This window comes from Charadrius vociferus, unplaced genomic scaffold (assembly GCF_000708025.1).
Source record: "Charadrius vociferus isolate BGI_N301 unplaced genomic scaffold, ASM70802v2 scaffold363, whole genome shotgun sequence".
Classification (NCBI taxonomy): domain Eukaryota; kingdom Metazoa; phylum Chordata; class Aves; order Charadriiformes; family Charadriidae; genus Charadrius; species Charadrius vociferus.
The window spans coordinates 2,145,533-2,164,593 of record NW_009647942.1 but is presented as its reverse complement, the minus strand read 5'-3'; the positions used below and the strand labels follow the sequence as shown (position 1 = coordinate 2,164,593).

The window sequence follows — 19,061 nt, the reverse complement described above, 5'->3', positions numbered from 1 at the left end:
AGGAGACTAGACCAGTTTGCACAGAGGAAGATGATCTTGTCAAATATGATGTGCTTTGTAAATCACTCTCCCTCATCACATGAAATAGAAGAACACTTCACATGAAACTGTGCTATCGAGGTGAGGAAAATAGTACCAGGGGTACTGGTAATTAATTGCACTGAGAAGCAGGATGATAGTTCAGACTCAGCCTTCCCGCCGCTGCTTCTGGATCAGAGTTGGCTTATTTCCTATCAGCACAGAGAGAGCCCACACTGCTCCCCGCCCTGTAGGCGTATGCAAAGAGACTCAAAAATTGGTCCTCAAAAGCTGTGCTGCTTGTAAGCAATGAAGCAGGAGCTCTGCCTTTGAAAGAGCAGAGAGGCACAACAGAATGATGGAAACAAGAAAAGTAAAAAGAGGGATTGTTTAATTGCCAAGCGGGGATTGTTTAACTGCTAAACCTGTGTTTAGGGGTTTTTTTAAGGCAAATTGGCATGACTTTTTTTCAGAATATGACAGGTTGCTGCTTCATTTCGATGAGTGTAGGTAAACCAGACTGAGCTGGAGAAAGGTTGTAGTGAAAATGTGGTTTTTATATTTAACTGTTCCCTTTCTCCACTCCACCAAAATGCCTATATAAAATGGGGTAGGGAGGAGGAAAGGATATGCACTCAATAAATGTAGTTCACTTTTAATGTTTTTGTCTGCTTTTTTGGCTTTTATGACACCAGTATTCCTACTAGAAAATCTTTTTTCCCCTTTTTTCTGTATGAAGGATTCATGCAAACAAGCAAGAGGCCTGACTGCAAGGGAAAATCATTAATTTGACAAAGCAAGGGGTTCTCAAATGCAAAAACCCTGAATAGTTCTTACTTCAGTTTTCCTTCTTTGCTGACTTGGTTTTGGTTTGGGTTTTTTTGTGTTGAGGTTTTTGTTTTTTTTTTCCCTTACCTGATTAGCAGTTGGATGTCTTACTTTTTGTCCCCATTCATAGATTGGTTGGGTTAAAGAAAATTTTTTTAATCTGTTTTTAGTATTATTTTCTTCTTCACAGTGTAGCTGAGCAAAGATCAGTTGAAGATAAAGTAGTTCAGGCTGAGTCTTTTGGGACAATAGAAAAATAAGTTTATGAGGAAGGAGGAATGAGATTTCATTGAGGATTAATTGTGTAGCTGAATGTGTGGGCAACACATGTTGATCTCTGTATGTAGTAGATCATATGAGATGTTGGATTTGGGGTGGTTTGGGTGGTGGTTTTTTTTTCCACTTACTTGTGAATTACTTTTTCCACACGGGGGGAGCTTAGCTTACTTAGGACTACTCACAGCTGAATAAGTAAGTGGTTGAATGATGCAGAAAATACGACAGAAGTTCACTCTGCTGTGAGGAATTTCATTATTACACTGACTGCTAAAGGTTCTGGAGGTGAATCAGGGATTGTAGACGGCTCTGTTCTTTCGAAGTAGCTAGTGCTTTCACTGGCACCTTAAACTGTGCCCTTAGTAAGAGGAAACTGTAATTGCAATGTATTGGGAATAGTTTTTGTGTAGTACTCTCTGTGATGCTGTAACGTTGGCTGCCATTCCACTTAGCACCATGCGGCGTGCCTGGCAGAGGAAGTCCCTTCATTGCAGGTTGGTGGTGGTTCAGAGTGTACTGCCACAGGTCCCTCCTCTTCTGCCGATGGAAGAGTACCTCCTCCTGACCACCACCAAATAGGATGCTGGGCTCAGTAACGCTTTCATTTCACTTGATGTAGCTGCTAAATGTTCGTATATGACACTTAGTCTTCTCAGTGTTGCTTCACAAAAGACCTATGCCAAGTTAAAGAGAAAAAAAAAAAATTATTCTCATCTTTGTGCCTGAGTTGTCATAAAGAACCATGTCTGAGTTAGACAAACTCTGAGAGCTTCTGCCTTCAGTTTAACAGGACCTCCTCTTATTCTACTTCTTTGTAAAAACTAAATGGTGTAGCGTAGAGTCCACATAAAATATAGTTACAAAAACAAATTCTGTGGCAAAAGAGGGATCAGTGCTGAAACCCATCATTATGCCTCACCAAGTTCACTTGCGGCTTTTCTGAATTAAAGGGGATAGAAAAATAAAAATCCAGAGTAGGAACATAGGTTGGCTTTAGTCTGTTGGTGTAGAAGAATTGCTGGACTTAAACTCAAAATAATGTGGATTCCTACTTTTCCAGCAAAGAATGTGAGGGTAGTGTCCAGAAGAAAATAGCACGAAGAACTCATGCTTAAAATCCAGTCAGTTTAGAGTGTTGTACTAAATCATCTTGGTAATAGTATGTGGTATTGTTATAGTAGGAAGGAATTTCTAAAACTGTGATTGTAACCCCACAGTTGGGCTGCATCTCCTACTCTCTTCCCACTGTTGCTTCTGTCTGTCTGCTGAGATGACTCTCCAGACCATTTGTCCAGCTCTGGAAGAGCTGTGAAGAGCAAGAAGGCTGCTATCTGTTTCAGAAGCGACCACCTAACCAGACAAGACAAAGGAAGGGTTAGACAGTCAACCTGGAGTTTGGGGCTTGAGAAAGGAGGTTTTTAGGTTCTTCCTTCTTAAAATGCTGAGTAGCCCTACTGAGCCGGTGAACTTTGTGCTTCCCAAGTGAAGTGTAGAAGTACAAGCATGAAAGAGGACATGAACTAAAGAGGCGACTTAAAGGAGAAAGGACAGGTAATAAAGTGGAGCTGCCGGAGCAATGGCTTAGACAAGTTGTTTCCTTTTCCAAGCATCTGGCATGCAAAGAGGTAGAATGTCTTGCAATGTCTGGGATCAAAGGCTAACGTTTTATCTGAAGTCTTTAGGGTAGATTTGTGGTAAGTCTTTGGCGGTATCTGTCATTCTCAAGTCACTGGTGGAAAGGACATAAGCCCTGGGGAAGGAGAGTCAGAGATTAGAAGAAGAACATGGCACAAATAGTACACAATTAAGCTGTAAGCAGTTATAGCTAAGAATTGGGAACTTGTCTCTGGAGGAGTGTATGAATTACAAAATAACTGTAAACATGAAAAAAACAGGTTAGGGATTTCTGTTGTGGGTTCTTCCTCCATCACTGCTTGTTGGGCAGACAATGTTCTTTGTATGTCTTTGCTTTATCACAAGTAGTGGAGTCGTTCCATGTCTTTCACAGCACTGCCATTTACTGCTGGTGTTTAAGATAAAGACTAAACGCTCTTTAATGTCTGTGATGATGAAAATAGACATGTTTTCAGACTCCTAACATCTTGTTAGTGATATCATACAGTTGGTTTAGTTGGGACAAAGTTAAAATATTAATTTTCTGTATGAGCTGGGAGTCTGGCAAGGGTAAAAGTTGCCTGTGCTGGAGAAAACTCCCAATGTCTGGGTCCATCAGTGCAGCTGGCAAGATCCAGTTTGATGGTGTGTGGTTGGGATTTAGTGCATATAGAATCATAGAATGGTTTAGGTTGGAAAGGACCTTGAAGATCATCAAGTTCCAACCCCCCTGCCATAGGCAGGGACACCTCCCACTAGACTGATTTAGTACCAATTAAACAACATACTGGTTAATGTTCAAAGGGTTGTAGGGAGATTTGCTATAATTAACATAGACGTAGAAGGGTTATTTCTGTCTTGTTAAGTACTGGTGTTTCCCCACGTAAATATGACAGAGTACGCTTTTTTGCATTTCTGTTTTTTTAACTCTATCTTCTTAGATTTAACGCTAAACTGATTTGGTAGCTAGAAGCAGTGCTCTGCAGTCTCTAGCTATGCTCAGAAAGATTTTTTTTTTTCTTTTTGGATCACTTTGTCCCAGAGGGGGATTTTGCAGCATACCTGTAGGCCTACAAAGGAATGCTATTATGTAAAATAGATACTAGGAGACTCCCTAATCCCCCTCCAATCCCTGTATTAAGGGAGACATCCGCTTTACTGCACATGCAGTATTGAATTAGAAATCCAACCTGCTGCCACGCCTTCCCAGCCCAATATATCATCCTGCTTTTCTAAATACGACTTGGATACTGTTCAGTCTCACCTGAACTAAATTGTTTGGTATTTAAAAGCTTTTTACCGAAATGTTTCATACAAACTTGTGTATTCTGGGGAGCAAACTGAAATTTTTCAATTGCTTTAGTGGCTGATGACATATGATGATGCAATAAAATGCTGGGCAGCTTATCTTTGAACAATTACATGGCGTCAACTACGCTTTTTGCATTGTTAAGTCTTTAGATTTAAATGATCAAATCCTTAGAGTGCAGGTGCAACAGCTGTGTTACACCTAATAAAGGATAAAATGCTGTAGAAAACCTGATATGGATACATTTTTCCGGTAACTTGTGGGATACATCGCTGATGGTGGTATTTCCTACAGGGTCAACTCTCCTAGTGTTTATGGTGTAGTAATATGGAAGTTAATGTAGTTGGAACACTGTTGTTGCCTTTTCTCACATTTTTCTCTCATTTTTAAAAGTGCAATATTATTCAGATATTGTCCTGCTTTTTTAAACAAGTTAAACAAGTTAAAGAGATTTTAAAGCATTTTTTTAGGGTTATGCCTGCTGTTGCAACCTGAAGTGTTACTCAGCCTGCGGGTGTATAGAGATTGTGACCGTGGGTTGGTAGGATTCTGTAACATACAGATTTTTTACTTTAAATTTCTCTACTTTATTACAGATTTCCACAAATACCACAGAAATCACCACTAGCAACTATACCTGTGATTGATAAAGTGAATATATGGATGAATGAAAATATATATGTGCATATATATATAAAACTGTTATAAATTATTGGCAGCAATTAATAGTATGGCAGCAACCAAGTAGGTGTGTATTATTACAGGTTCCTACAAACTTATCCCTAGTGAAGCAAACATCAATAATATAGCAGCGGAAATACTTATGATAGATTACTTATAAGTGCGTATATCTGTATGTTCACAGTAATACCAGTATCAAGCTTATTAGACAGATCTCAGAAGGTGCCAAATCATCCCAGACGGGAAGAGAAACTCATCCCAGAGGGGACCCAACCATCCCAGAAGTGGGAGGACAAACCAGACCCTCCCCAGCAAGGGTCCATAGACCTCTTAAAAAGTTTGTGCAGAGAGTTAAACCTATTCAGGAAGGGAGAAGTACGTGCAGCACAGGAAGTTCTGAGGGAAAGAAATTAAGTCATTGTTATATCATAGAGAAATAAGGAGGTGTAGGACACCATCACTTCAGCAACCAGTAGATGCTGTTATTTTTTATTTTTCACCCAGCATAGCCAATGATTGTTGATGTTCTCTGTTCTCTCAGGCTAATTTTTTTTTTTTTCTAGATGGGTTCTTGTTCTTGGAGATAGAACAGCCCATGGCAGTTACCAATTCTTACTTTCTCATGATGATTTCCCCTTTTCCCAGATTGTTTTTCACCTTTTCAGATGATAAGTTGCTGCTACAGTTCCCTGGTTTTGCACTTATCAATGGTATCTCAGGATGTATCTGGTTTCTAGGTACCCAGCTGTGTACTTCTAAGAGGCCAACTGCACTTCTCAATGATGCTTCTGGTTCCCAGGCCTGGTTCCCAGGCTAGCTGGCATTTTCTCTGTCAGCATTTCAGCAGACGTTTTCTTCCGTTTGGTAATTTTCCCCTTCTAACCAAGTCACCTTTGTGGCTGCTCACATCACCTGAGCCTTTTGTAATATTACTGAGCCTCTTGTAATATTTTAAAGTTTATTGCCAAGTGGGAGACAGGGAGTTGAGATTGATGTACCTGGGAAGGAAATTATGGAAGCTGATTAGTCTTGGACCTGAAGCTTGTTCTTTTATGTTTCACCTTTTTGTATGTGTGTGGAGGGGGGAGGGTCTTTGAATTTTGACTGTCTGAAAATGAAATGCAAGGAACACTCTGTTCTCATCGTCAAGGAGGATACTCGTCTGTAAAGCTCAATAGACAGATACTATGGTGACATGTTCTCACAGGCTCTTCTCAAGGGTCCGTGACCTCAGCTCTTTGTAACCAACTTCACTCGTTTTACAGGAGGAGCCCTCAGGGCTAGAGAAATGTCCTCGGTAAGTTCAGTTCAGCTTGGCCAAAGTGTAGATTATTTCAGGGTAGAGAGCAAGGAAGAACACTTCGGGGGGTTGGGTTTCTTTTTTCCTCTATGGTTTCTGTTGCTTAGCAAATGTAAAGTATTTAACTAACCAAACACAGAGGTTTTACAATGCCAGACCAGACTGCTGCCAAAGTAGCAACAAACGCAGCTTTAAAGAGTCGGAGGCGCCAGAGCAGTTGTAGTGGAGTGGATTTAAATTGCAAAGTCATGTACTTGAAATTTAGGAAATGCAATGAAATGTGAAGCTGTGACAATCCTCAATGATAAGATGCTGTATTTTTTGTTCTGTTTTATAAGAGTTCCACCTTTTTTGTTGTGTACCCTTTAATTCTGCCTCTTTTGCATAAAGAAATTCTGCATCTCTGGCACTGCTTGTCCTCCTAGTGGTCAAGTTTCTGGGCGTTTTGTTTTGGTTTTAATAGAACAAGATGTAGCGCAATGAGAACAGCTGGAATTAAGGAAGCTGGAAGATCTGAGTAGACTTTCAAGGGCATTGAGGTTAATTTACACTACTTGTGGTTTTCTTATGTATACACAATGCATAGTCACTTCCTCTTAAAAAAAAAAAAAGTATTTAATGAAGAATTTTTTCCCTTTAATGGTCTTGAGAACATAACATCCCTATCAAGCTTTGGAACTTCTTGTGATATCTTCATGATATTGCACAAGCTCCAGTGCATTTGACGTGCAACAGATGTTTCCCCTCAGCTGTGTGCATGCGCTTGTTCTGGAACACAGCAAGCCCTTGAAAGTAGGATAAGGTAATTATAAATGTAGTTTTCTTGTTGGATTTAAAATTCCTTGTGGACACATAGTTAGGAACAGCTCCATGTATAGGTATGCCCTTATGTCCATATCTTTCCATTTATTTACAGGAGAGAGACAATACCTGCTACAACAGTGACGGTTCCCTACCCTGCCCTTGGGAATAAATTTCAGTTTTAGTTATATAGTTTTAGAGGATAACTTGGTTTCTGTGCTCCAACTCTTCTTTCTGGGGTCACTGACATCAGTGGTGAGATGACAGCACTCCTGTCAGTTTGGTGGAGTTCAACCTGTAGGCTCATGGTGGAAGCTTTCACTTTGTACCCTCCTCTCGATTCGTGTAGCTTTTTCCCGTCTCTCCTAATTCTGTGCTCTAAATCTCTTAGTGCTGCAGGAATACAGTTAATCTGCCACCACCTAACCTGCACAGTGGATAAAATGATCAGAGATAATGCACGAGGGCCTCTTGCAGAGGTTTATCAGAGAGAGTTTATCAGGTCTTCTGAATATTTGCACTAGGGCTTCAGACCTTCTCAAAACACATAATGATTGGAGTCAGAGAGGCTCAGATATCGAAATTATCTGATTATCAAAGATCTACAAGGCAATAGGTGAAAAGACAGTAGAACATAATATACGAATCTTGTAAAACAATGTAAAGCTTAAACCCCTGTGTCTGTGTTGATAGCGGAATTAGCAAGTATTTTCTGTTCTCATTTGCTTTAAAAATACACCTGCTGCTCTACTATTTAATGTTGAGATTGGGCTTAAAAAATAGCCCAGAGAGCAAAATATAGAGTAATTTTTTTTGTTTAAAAAGAAAAAATAAAACAAAGATATTCCCAATCTTCTTTTTGTCATGTCTCTTGTAAACTAGTCTGGGAAAAGCGATCAATGATAGTGACCCTGTTGTAACTCTAGGATAAATTAAGTTCATGAACAAGGATACTGCCAGTGATAAAAAAGCAAGGCAAATTAGCCACAAAAAAAGCCTTATGCATAGATGATACTAAGTTCTCATGAAGAGAGTTATGTATATGTGTGTTTCTATAAGTAGTTGCATGTGTGTGTATTTATAGATATAAATTAATTTATATATTATGGCTTTAAACTGGAAGAGGGCAGGTTTAGATTAAACATTACGAAGAAGTTTTTCACTTTGAGGGTGGTGAGGCACTGGAACAGGTTACCCAGAGAGGTTGTTGAGGCCCCATCCCTGGAGGTGTTCAAGGCCAGGCTGGATGTGGCCTTGGGCAACCTGGTCTAGTGGGAGGTGTCCCTGCCTATGGCAGGGGGGTTGGAACTTGATGATCTTCGAGGTTCTTTCCAACCTAAACCATTCTATGATATATAAATTATTATATGGAAGTTGGTCAGGCACACTATAACCTCAGAAAAGGGTAAAAATCTGAACTTAGTTCCTCGCCTCATAACCTCTTCTTAAAACTGTAAGATACTCAGGTCCATAATGGGGCCATCTGACTTGTATAAAAATACAGAGGTGCCAGAAATTGATGGATAGAGGGTTATATGGCATCATATAGCTTTATGTGAGTGTATGTTGCGATTTTTTTCTACCCATAGGCATGGGGGAAGAAAACATACTTTTTTTTTTTTTCTTGTTATGACCACTGGATTTAGCAATAGACAGCCTTTCCTGCTAATTATTTCTTTGGGGAATGAAGGGTGTGTCACATCTTATTTAGATAAACGTAGCTTGTACCAAGGCTTTATTTTTGATACGTTGCGTCTTGCAAATAAAACTTTAAAGTTGTTTTTCACCTTGCTTTAACAATTGTAACTAAACATTTTGTACCTGATATGGCTGTGTGCTTTTTATGAAGTCTTTCTGGCCATTGATTACTCGTTTTTTCTGGTCAATATGTTTGGTATAGCACAGATAAAAAACCCCACCACCTAATCTTTCATAATTAGGTTTTAATTTTCTTGTAGAAATACTTTAGGGTAACTAAATCTTTTTCTTCTTCCTTAATTAACAGAGGAGGAGCTCAGGAAGCTGAGAGAAGAAACAAATGCTGAAACGTTAAGGCAGGAGCTAGAAAAGGAACGGCAGAGGAGATTAGAACTAGAACAAAAAGTCAATGAAGTACTTAAAGCAAGGTAAGAGAAATATCTAAAGCAAGGTAAGATAAATATCTTCACTGTAAAGCTGAAAGCCACTTGAGATTTCTGACTGTCTTTGAAGAGTTCTGGTGAAAGCATCCATTTCCAGCCTAGGTTATCTTAAAATAAATTAGTAGCTCACAGAGAGAAACTGTCTATGTTTTCCTGTAAAAGTGCATCTTACACACCCACGTACACCTGAATTACTTCACCATACATACTGCCCTAGCTACAGACGTGTCCTGACACTTGTCTAGTTGGGATATTCTTCATTTCACCCTCTCTCATGCCCTCCCCCTGGGATCTCACCTACCTGGAGCTATCAGTGTGTACTGTGTGCTACTGAATGCCTGAGCCTTTGCCATTCCATTGCACATGCTTTGCCTCTTCGAAACCTGTGTCATCTCCAGACTGCCCAGTCCTTGTTACTTCTAGCAGCAGCAAGGACATCCCGGTACCACAGCACAACCCTAAATGTGTGGGAGTGGCTGGAGTTTGACCCTTCCTTACCACTGCAATGACAAATGGAAATATGCCTCCCTGTACCCCAAAGTTGTTTTAGCCTTGAGGACACCCACCAATGTCACATTTCATGTTGTCTGTCCTTAGTCTGCCTAGCTGTATGGAGTGTAGATTTAAAGACCATAGCATCTGCTTGTTGGCCTTGTTGGTCTAGACCACTTGCATACGTAGTTGCCTGTGTTATCTTCCTCGGCAGTAGCTAAGATTACTTGGCTGAGCAGTTCACCATCAACTACTGTCATCAGGAGATAGTGCAGGCTGAGCTGGTAATCGTGTGCAATAAGCACTGCCAGTTACTTAGAGGTGACAAGCAAGAACAAACAGGCAAAACTTTTTACGTGGATATGAGGTTTCCCAATGCCATACAAACTCTTCCCAGCCTGTCACTTCCTTCTGAACTCATCCTGAGCGTAAAAGTGCCTTTCTGGTCAGGCCAGCGGTCCATGTCCCCTGGTGTTCTGTAGCAATGGCAATAAGAACTATTTATAGGAAACGTGTGAGCCTAGTTGCTTTCTGTGGTCTGTTTACCTCCTACTCCTATAGCATCCACAAACACTGTATTAAGGGTATCAGAAGGTACACCGCTGCCTTTTCACTTCTGTATCTGTTTGCAGACCTGTTATCTGTTAGTTTGTTTAAGCCCCTCTTGAAAGTGCTGGTGCTATCTACTACTGGAAGGTGTGAAAGCAATACGTTACAGAAGTCCACTCTGGACTCTAAAGAAACAATTTATTTTCTTTCCTTTTTAACAGATTTCTTAATGGTTTCAAGAAGTGCCCCATAGTTACAGAATTGTGAGACTTGGTGAATAACTTTTCAGCATTCAGCTTATTTACCACCCTTGATAGGACCTTTCCTCTCTTACTCTTTTCTCCAGACTGAAGAGTTCCAGCTTTTCCAGTGTTCTCCTTAAGAGTACTCCATCCCTTTCATCACTTCAGTTGCCATTCTTTAACTGTTGTGTCTTAAGATGAAGAGGCTGAGTTCATGCAGTATTTGAAGTGTGGGTTTGCCAAGGACTTATATAGGAGATAAATTAGGCCTTCCCTCTTCTCCTCAGTACTCAATACAGTGGGGTTTTTTTGGCTGATGTTTCACACTGACGCTTTTCCAAAACCACTCATTCTGTGCAAGGTCGGTCCCTGTGCAGTCTTGACCTGAGCTGCGTTCTTCCATGCTTAGAAGGGGCTCTGCGAGGTCCTTGTGGAGGAGTTTTGTTCCCAAGCCAGTCCCGTGACCATGCCCTGGGAAGGTGACGTGCATGGCTCTGATCTGGGGTGTTTTTTGGTGATGTTTTACAGTTGCTTTTACAGCTGGAAGGTAGGATTGCATTTTTATTGTCTATGCTGGTTGGCCTTGCTTTATGCATGTATAACTTCCATTTTGTTTCTAGACTGATGTTGCCTGGTTAAGCGGGCTAATGGGGACAGTGGAAGAGGACAAACTTGGCCTGTCCCCAGGCTGAGAGTATCAGTTAGCTCAATAACAGCATTACAAAGCAACGAGTATTGTTTTCTGCTAGTGGTAGATAAAACTGATGCTTTGGGATACCTTCTTGTTGGTGACTTGCTGCCTTGAAGAAGTTGCTTGAGATGCAAATTCCACTTGCTTGTCTTTAGCGGTGGTGTAGGCCTTTAGGCTTTCTCCTGAGAGCCGGTTTGTCTGGGCTCTAGGTCACACTCAGAGAAGGTGGAGAGTGATCCCATCATTGCTGGGAGTCTGGAGAAGGGTGAGGAGTCGCCTTCCTCTGCAGGAAGGTACCCATCATCCTGCCCTATTTCAGGATAATAAGGATGGCCCAGGGTTTGATACGGCCCACGGGGATTTATGAGTATGTGTTTTACAGAAAAAAGAGTTTGAAGGTCTATGTATCAATATTAGTGTCAACATCTGTGTCTTGTTGGGTTGTGGACAACAGCAAATCTCTAACAGGTGTGCCGTTGCTAAATTAAGGTAACATGACCGCTCTGCTTCAATGCTGTGTTCCCATTTAGATATCCTAAGGATTACACTGGCCCTTTCAGCTGGGGTATTGCACTTGGGGATTACATTCAGCCAATTATCACCTTTATCTGAATCTTTTTCTATCTAGTCTTGCTAATATTCCAACGTTTTTGTGACAGGCAGGTATATGTAAGATGACAACAAAATAAGACTTTGAAAAACTTCCAATTTCTGCCCAGAAAAAGAAAAATCAGGTTGCTTGTGTTTTTTCCTTAACTTGTGCTCCATTGTGTGAAATTCTTCTTCGCTGCTTTTTATCTTTTTGCACTTCACTGTAGACATTTTAAAATACTTTTATTAGGACTACAGGCAAAGTGTTGGCTGACGCAATCAAATACCTAATAGGCCAAATATACACCTGATAGAAACTTAATTTTGTTAAGCAAAATAATCACAGAAAGCCGTCTCTGCTTATGTCAACAAAAACAAATTCACCCTGCTTCTCAGGTAATTTTGCATACAATATTTAAATAGATATGCATATGAACATGTTTGCATGTACTCTTCTTTTTGCTTACAGAAGTTAACTACTAATGAAAAACAAACCATGCTGTTGTGTAAGAAGGAAGAAATTATTTTAATATTTGCAGTATTCAAAAGTATTTGTGAAGTAGATCAATACATGTAACTGTATAAATACATGCTGCAAAGTGTTCAGCAAGGAGAAAACAATGAGCTACCATTGTAGATTTTTTTGTTATTTATTTATTTTTAGTGAAGAACATAGGCTTCTCTCATTGAATTGTTTGGAGAGAGGAGTGGAAGATGGGGATGTGTAGTGGTTTAATTTCTCATGCAGTTTATTGACCGTATATCTAAGTATTCAGAAACATGGTGGCCGCAGCTGAAGGTTTCCACAGACGCACTTTGGGGTGGCTCAGCGTTTGGTGCAACAGCTGAAACTGATGACATTTTGCTAGTGGAACAATGCATAAATAATTTAGAATAGTCTGTGTGAGCAATAATTGTTTAATGTAACTTGTGGGCTTGTTGCTGCCTATTTTACAAATTGTGAGCTAGCTCCATCACACAGAAAAAAACAACCCAACCCAAAACAAAACAAAAAAAGAAACTTTGCAGCTACACCTACCAACAAGCTGTGGCTTATGCAAACCTTTTTATTAGTATCATTGTGAACTATTTTTAAAAGGAGAAAATAGACGATGCTTCTTCATAAGCCACTATTCCTTCTGTACCGCTTATCTTGGTTAACTCTTCCTGGCCTTGTATTAAATGATGCCATCTTCCACACATGCAGTGTTTTGGGTATGGCAGACTGCCCGTTGAGAAGATGCCTCAGCCTGAGATTGCTCCAGAGGCTGGAAGCGTTCCCTCCTGGAAGGATTCCGGTCAGGCTGGGGCTCCACACGGGTAGCAAGAACCTGGGTCAAAAGTTTCTCGCCCGGCTGCTGAGCCGTGCTGGGGTTGCTCACATACATACGTGGCTGCTGACATACCCTGTTGGCTGAACTTGGGGCCTACCTTTATTTTTAACCTAGTAGATTTGGTGATGGGCTGCTGCTTGTAAAGTAGCCTCTGTCAAGAGTTTAGTTTTAAATCTCTTTGTTTTTTCTGCCCATGGATATTTAGATCTTGTATAACTTTAGGTTGATGATATTTCTTCTGAAACCTTTTCTTTTGTTTCTGAAACTACCAGTTTAGGACACTAGCCATGTAAAATGTGGCAGTATCTGGTAAGGAGGACAAAGGCTTCTGAATAGTTTGGTGTATTTTAATGAGAAGGAGATGCAAAACATATGAACTCAGTTTTGTGACAGCTCCTCAGGCTAAGAAACAATGTATACTCAAATGATTAGTCTTTAAACTGGACTGTGAAAATACCTCCTTTATGCTTATTTTTGTGTTTCTGAGGTTGTGAGGTGCTTTTGATGGAAGTGCATACACATTTACATTGCTTTGAGCTGTAAGGAAGATATAACAGCCTTGACTGGCTTCCACCACAGCTGTCAAAAGAATGATGATGGGTTGCTTGTGAACTCAGTATTCGGAGTCAGCCTGTAGGAAAATTGCTTTTAATGTGTCTGAGAACATCCCAGCAGCGACTGGAACTGTTGTGTGCAGCGAGTCTAGTCTTCACACAGTTGTTGGGGAGAGTCTGTTGATTCACATAGGCCTCAACTTGCAACTGTGTTCAAGGCCAAAGGTCCACAAACCCAAAAAGTTTAGCTAAGGTAAATGGCCTTCAGTGTCAAGGCTCCCTTAACTTTTGTGTCACACTTGCAGCTAAAAAACCAATCCCTTGGCCCTATTCTGTGGGGTAGCATCAGTGTGTGCTGGTCATTTTTGAATGCTGCACTTCCACTCGTCATGAACAGCTCTTAATAGTCATGCTTCCCTGACTTGGGTATATATTAAAAAAATAAAAAATAAAATTTGGCACATTTGTGTTTGTCTTCTCCATTGGCTGTAGTTGCTTTTATCTGTTTTAATCAGCCTGTGCTTTAAAATGGGTGCAATTTCTCGTTGCATAAATGTGACCGAGCCACAGGATGGGGCTCTGTTGGCATTACCAATCGCATCCTTTTTTCTGTGTGGAAAGTGTGATCCCAGAGAAGTTCATGCAGCTTGTTTTCTTTGGTGCAGGCTGCAGTTAGGAAGCCTGCATAGAAACACAGCCTTTTGCATTGTTGTGGGGACCATTTGTATTTTTCAGCCTTTTAACTGATGTCTGGCATGAAGAGTGGTTCAGAAACTGTAGGAAAGATAATTCCTCCCCTCTGTCAGCGGTCTTGATGTACTGGCTGGTTCAACATGACCTGGTTTGGAGATTGAGCTTCCCAGTGGGTGTGCAAGCCCAAACAATGAATTCTGAGCTTCCTGGCCCAAATCTGTCTAAAGTGGCTAATTATAACTTGATTCACAGGTGCAGTAATGAGCTGTCATTAACCTGATGATTCGTAAAGGTCAGGTTCTTCACAGGGAAGGAGTAACAGGCAGATGGCAAGTAAGACATTGCCAAAAAAGGAAATAAAACAGCACCAAGAAGGGCCAAAGCCAAACCATCATGTGCTCCTGATGGAGCCCAGTGAGGCTGCTATCCAGAACTGCTTCTTGATGAGATTTTTTGGATTTTTTTCACAAGAAACATGGGGAGTAATGGCACTGTGCTGCTTCTGAAAATATATCCTAGCATGTCAAAGGAAGACCCAGCCTGAAGGCGCTGGTGGTGTTGGGATCCCATCTTGGCTTTGTCACTGGAGCTGTTTAGGTGTGACATCCCCCCCAGTGCCTTTGCATGACTGGAGCGGGTTGAGTAACTGGCTTCTGCCTCTGTGAACCTGCTTGTGAATGACTACCTCCTTTCTACTTAAATTTGTCTTCATCTTCAATGAAGCACAGTGACAGTGACAGATTGCAGGTGAAAGTGCCCACCTATATGGTGTAACCGTCTGATGTGCCAATAGAAGAAAACAAGACACTGCTGTATAATGGTTTGTGCAAATTTAATCACATTAATGGCTCTCTGTCTTTAGAGAGACAGAGCTGGAAATGGAGGAGATGAAAGGATCTGGGGGAAAGAGCAAGGAAAGGAGGAGGTTTTAGGTGGGGACCCCATGGTTTGTGTAGAAACTTCAGAAAAATGGCACAGAAACCAAAGTTAAAGTTCAGCTAGAAAAAATAAGCTGATGGAATTTCAGGTAGCTTTTGGAAAGAAAAGTTGCTTCAAATACAGAAGCTGTGTGGAAAAATCCTGAAGAGACGTGAAAACAAGTGGCTTTGAAAGCAGAAACTGTTGAATTCAGCTTCTCTGCACAGATAGATGTCCAGTTATAATTTATAAAGCAGTAAGATATTTCTAAATGTCCTTTTAGAAATGAACAAGGATGTGGAAAGCTCATTAAATGTGGGGAGTGCTTAGGAATGAAGGGAGGTAATTAGTTCTGTAGTTTCTCCATCATACTCGTTGATATATGCTGATGTTGAGACATCGCACATTAGTAATGACCTTTTCCATGTGCAGACAGTACAGTGAGATCTTTCCTTAATGTACTTCCTAGATGAATAGCAGGAGAGACAACTATATATCCATCTATATTGCTGCAATCTGTACAGTAGGATCCGTCTTCTTGCTCTCCATTTGCTGACCAGCATCCCATTTGGTTGCCTTTCTGAGGAGTAAAAGAAGAAGGGAACATTTGAAAGCACCTATATTGTCTGATAAATGGGCGATAATGAAATTACACAACCAACACGTTTTTGTTTCAAGCAGTAATCTTTTCAATCGTACAACTCCCTGTCAAGTAGAGCTTGCTGCATCTGGTGTTATGCTGTCAAAGCTGCTGCTTCATTAGAAAAAAATCTTTCTGTAGGATATCTGCATGGATGGCTGAAGACTTTTGGACTGAAGCCTGAAGTATTCTCAAGACAGGTTGGCAGTTGGAGGCTGTGGATAGTGCAAATGTAATTTTGAGCCTTACACATGTGCAGAATGGCAAAAGCATTTGTGGTTTCCAAAATCTGTTCACTTTTAATGGATGAGAATTCAAAGTAAGATGAGACCAGTGATGCCTGCTACTTGCCATATATTTGTAGAACATTTTTGTCTCAGTTTTTCAGATGGTTATTTCAATTTTGCAAGTTTTAAAAAAGATATTTTAAAAATTGGTTGATATCTGTGCATTTCAAGAGCTTACAACATAACATTTTAAATAATTCTTGACACCTGTTCCTCTTGTTGTGAAGATGAGTGTCATTTGGCTCCAGTAACGATGGCAGAATGCAAGGTTCATGCATTAAACTGGTTTTATTCTAGTACTGTAGTTATCAACTTGCGATACGGAATCCCTTTTCATTTATTACTGTGGGAAGAGTCGGGGCTCTGAAGAATTTTCCTGACAGGCATTGCAATGAATATACAACACAAAGGCATAAGTAATGCAACGAATTTGATACTAAATTATTTAGTAGTTGTAAGATGAAATTGAGCTGTTGGTGACAGGAAATGGCTAAACCTCACTTCTCCATCCAGGGGGTGTGTCGTGGTTTAGGGCAAATTGGCTACGGGGACCTGGGGGACCCCAGATGGGACCAACAGATGCTCCCCTCCACCCCTCTTCAAAGAGAGAGGCAGAGGAGGGAAAAAGAGACTTACGAGTTTAGAAGGAACTAAGCTACCTTAATGAAATATTAATAATAAAATAAAAGGAAATAGTGAAATGCATACAAAACCGTGTCAAGCTCCCAGGATGACAGTCACGTCACTGGCTGGCACTGGGGAAGTTCCAGACTGGACTTGATGATGGACGGGAGCTGGATTCCAGATCTGCATTCAGGATCGGGATCAAAGGCAGACAAACAGAACTGAGCATGAGGCAGATGGGATGGAATACCCTGTTGGTCAGTTTTGGGTCACCTGTCCTGTCTGCTCCTCCCCGCAGGTGGAACCCCTTTACACTTTTCCACTTCTGACACTCCAACGGGGTAAATAACCAAGTTGGGTGTTGTAGCAATAAGTATAAGGAAGAGCCTCTCTGCATCCCGTGCCTGGGCATCAACTGTAAACATAGGTCTTATCACTCTGAGAGAGTGAACACTGTCTGCACAATATGCTGTTAATTTCAGTAGTTAGAAGAGGCCCAGCTAGGAAGCAAAGTTACTGAACAAAATTGGTCCTGGTTTACCTCAAGCCAGCACATTCCACCCCTTATTCCATACCGTTTGCGTCTTGCTCAAATTATTATTACTTTTATCTGTCAAATCTATACACCCACAGACAGGGCAGCGGTATTTCCCTGGATCCTAAGTGCAGTGTGTGATGAATATTTTGAGTCTTGCAAAAGAGCATAAGTGGGTTTTTTCCTTGTCATCTTGTATTATCTCAGCTATGGAAACCCTGAAGGTTCCAGTGCTCCCTTTACCTAAAAGGGAAAAAAATCTTCATCTGTAACATTTCACATTGTTTCCGCTTTCTTTGTAGGACGGAAGAGGTGCCTGCAGCTCAGCAACCTGCAAAGCCACAGACACAAGCCAACGGAACAGGTAATCTTGGTCAGATCTCTACTAGCAGTTTGATTTTTTTCCACCCCTTCCTTTTGATCCTTAGAAGATCAAACGTTGCTGAAAAACTTGCTTGGTCCTTAAGCAGGCTTGTGAAGAAGCTGAATATGAAAGAGCATTCGAACAGCTTCTTACTTCGCTGTAGGTGATTCTGCATTTACTTTTGTAGCTGACTTTGCATACCTGAGCAAGGAATTGACTGTGTATTTTAAAGCTTTTAGGAATGCAATGAAAGTTGTTGCCTGACTTCATCATTCTTGCATGCTTTGCTGATCCTTGACTTACCAGAAAACAGGTGTAATACATAGAAAAGATGTTCTGTTTTCTTCTCAATTGCAAAAGCTCTTTTATGCCATTAACTGTATTACTTCTTCCTTTTTCTAAAAGAAAGACATTCTGGAGAAGGAATAAAGTTAAGAGTTACTCATTTTTTCAACACTTAAACTGTCGTCTACATTTCTCAAGCTGTTGCTTATTATGAATGCAATAATATAGTGATTTCTGAAAGAACTAAGGCAACAGGCACATTCTTAATCTTTCAGTACACTTAAGCTTTCCTCCCCACACCTCTTGATTGAGACTTATTCTTTTAAATCTGTGGATTAAATTTGGGGTTGCTCCTCCTGTACTCCCAATACTTTCTGTTATGTGAACTGCAACGTGCCATTTTTTTCTGTGTTGTCTACTCAAAATTTTTCTCAGTACTATCTGAAGGATTAGCATGTGGGAAGCTACTTCATATTTTTTTGTGTTCACACAGAAGTGTTCTCTGAGATGTAATCTGTCACTAAATTCCTTGTTTTTCTAGATATCACTCATTCATTAATAAATAGTTTGATCCTATTTTCTGTGCACTGGTTGCTTTTCATCAAGTGCTTAAAAGCATCATTTTGGCTGTTGTAATTGGCTGATAAATCTTTCATGCCTCTGTTTAGTCATATCTTAATTTTATGGAGTTCTGTATTAAATTTGGTCCTAGAATAATTGTGACCAGTGTGCTCTTCATGACATTGCTGTGTTGACCTACCTTTCCAAAGAATAGTCTATTTCTTCTAGACAGTGATTTTCTGAGTTACAGGTGAAGCAAAAGGGGATTGTTTTGTTCTCACGTGTGCTACCTTAAGGCTTTTACTCTTAGATTATTTCCATATACCCATATATTTATGTTATACTTTTCTGCTGAAACTGACGTACAGAAAGTGTGCATCGCTTCATTACTTTGCCATATGAGACTTTCCAGGCAGTATTATGACTATATATTCCGTATATAGAAAGTGGTTTATACAGCATAACTTCTGTAGCCTGGCTTTAGAAAAAAGAAAGTGCACATTTTACACACACACACACAAAATCTTTACAGCTTGTAAATAGTTGGAAAGTGGTAGTAAAAATACTTCCTGCAGAATCTTGTTTAGATTTTCACCTCCCTTTCTTGTCAAATTTATGTGACTGCAAGTTGGTTGTCCTGCTCTTTGCTCAGCAGTGTTTTGCTTTATGCTTGCTTTTCTCAAGGTGACCCTTCAGCACAATAGGAGTGCAGAGATTTACATCAGTCTTTTGT

The 19,061-nt window shown here is 40.4% G+C and overlaps 1 protein-coding gene across 1 annotated transcript in view; it reads left to right on the top strand.

The window, feature by feature from the left end:
• Positions 1-19,061, top strand: part of GRAMD4 (GRAM domain containing 4) — a 54,365-nt gene that overhangs the window by 16,773 nt on the left and 18,531 nt on the right. The window contains exons 3-4 of the mRNA XM_009883215.1: positions 8,833-8,953; positions 17,421-17,482. Of these exons, the coding sequence (XP_009881517.1) occupies positions 8,833-8,953; positions 17,421-17,482 (183 nt within the window). The remainder of the gene's footprint in view (positions 1-8,832; positions 8,954-17,420; positions 17,483-19,061) is intronic.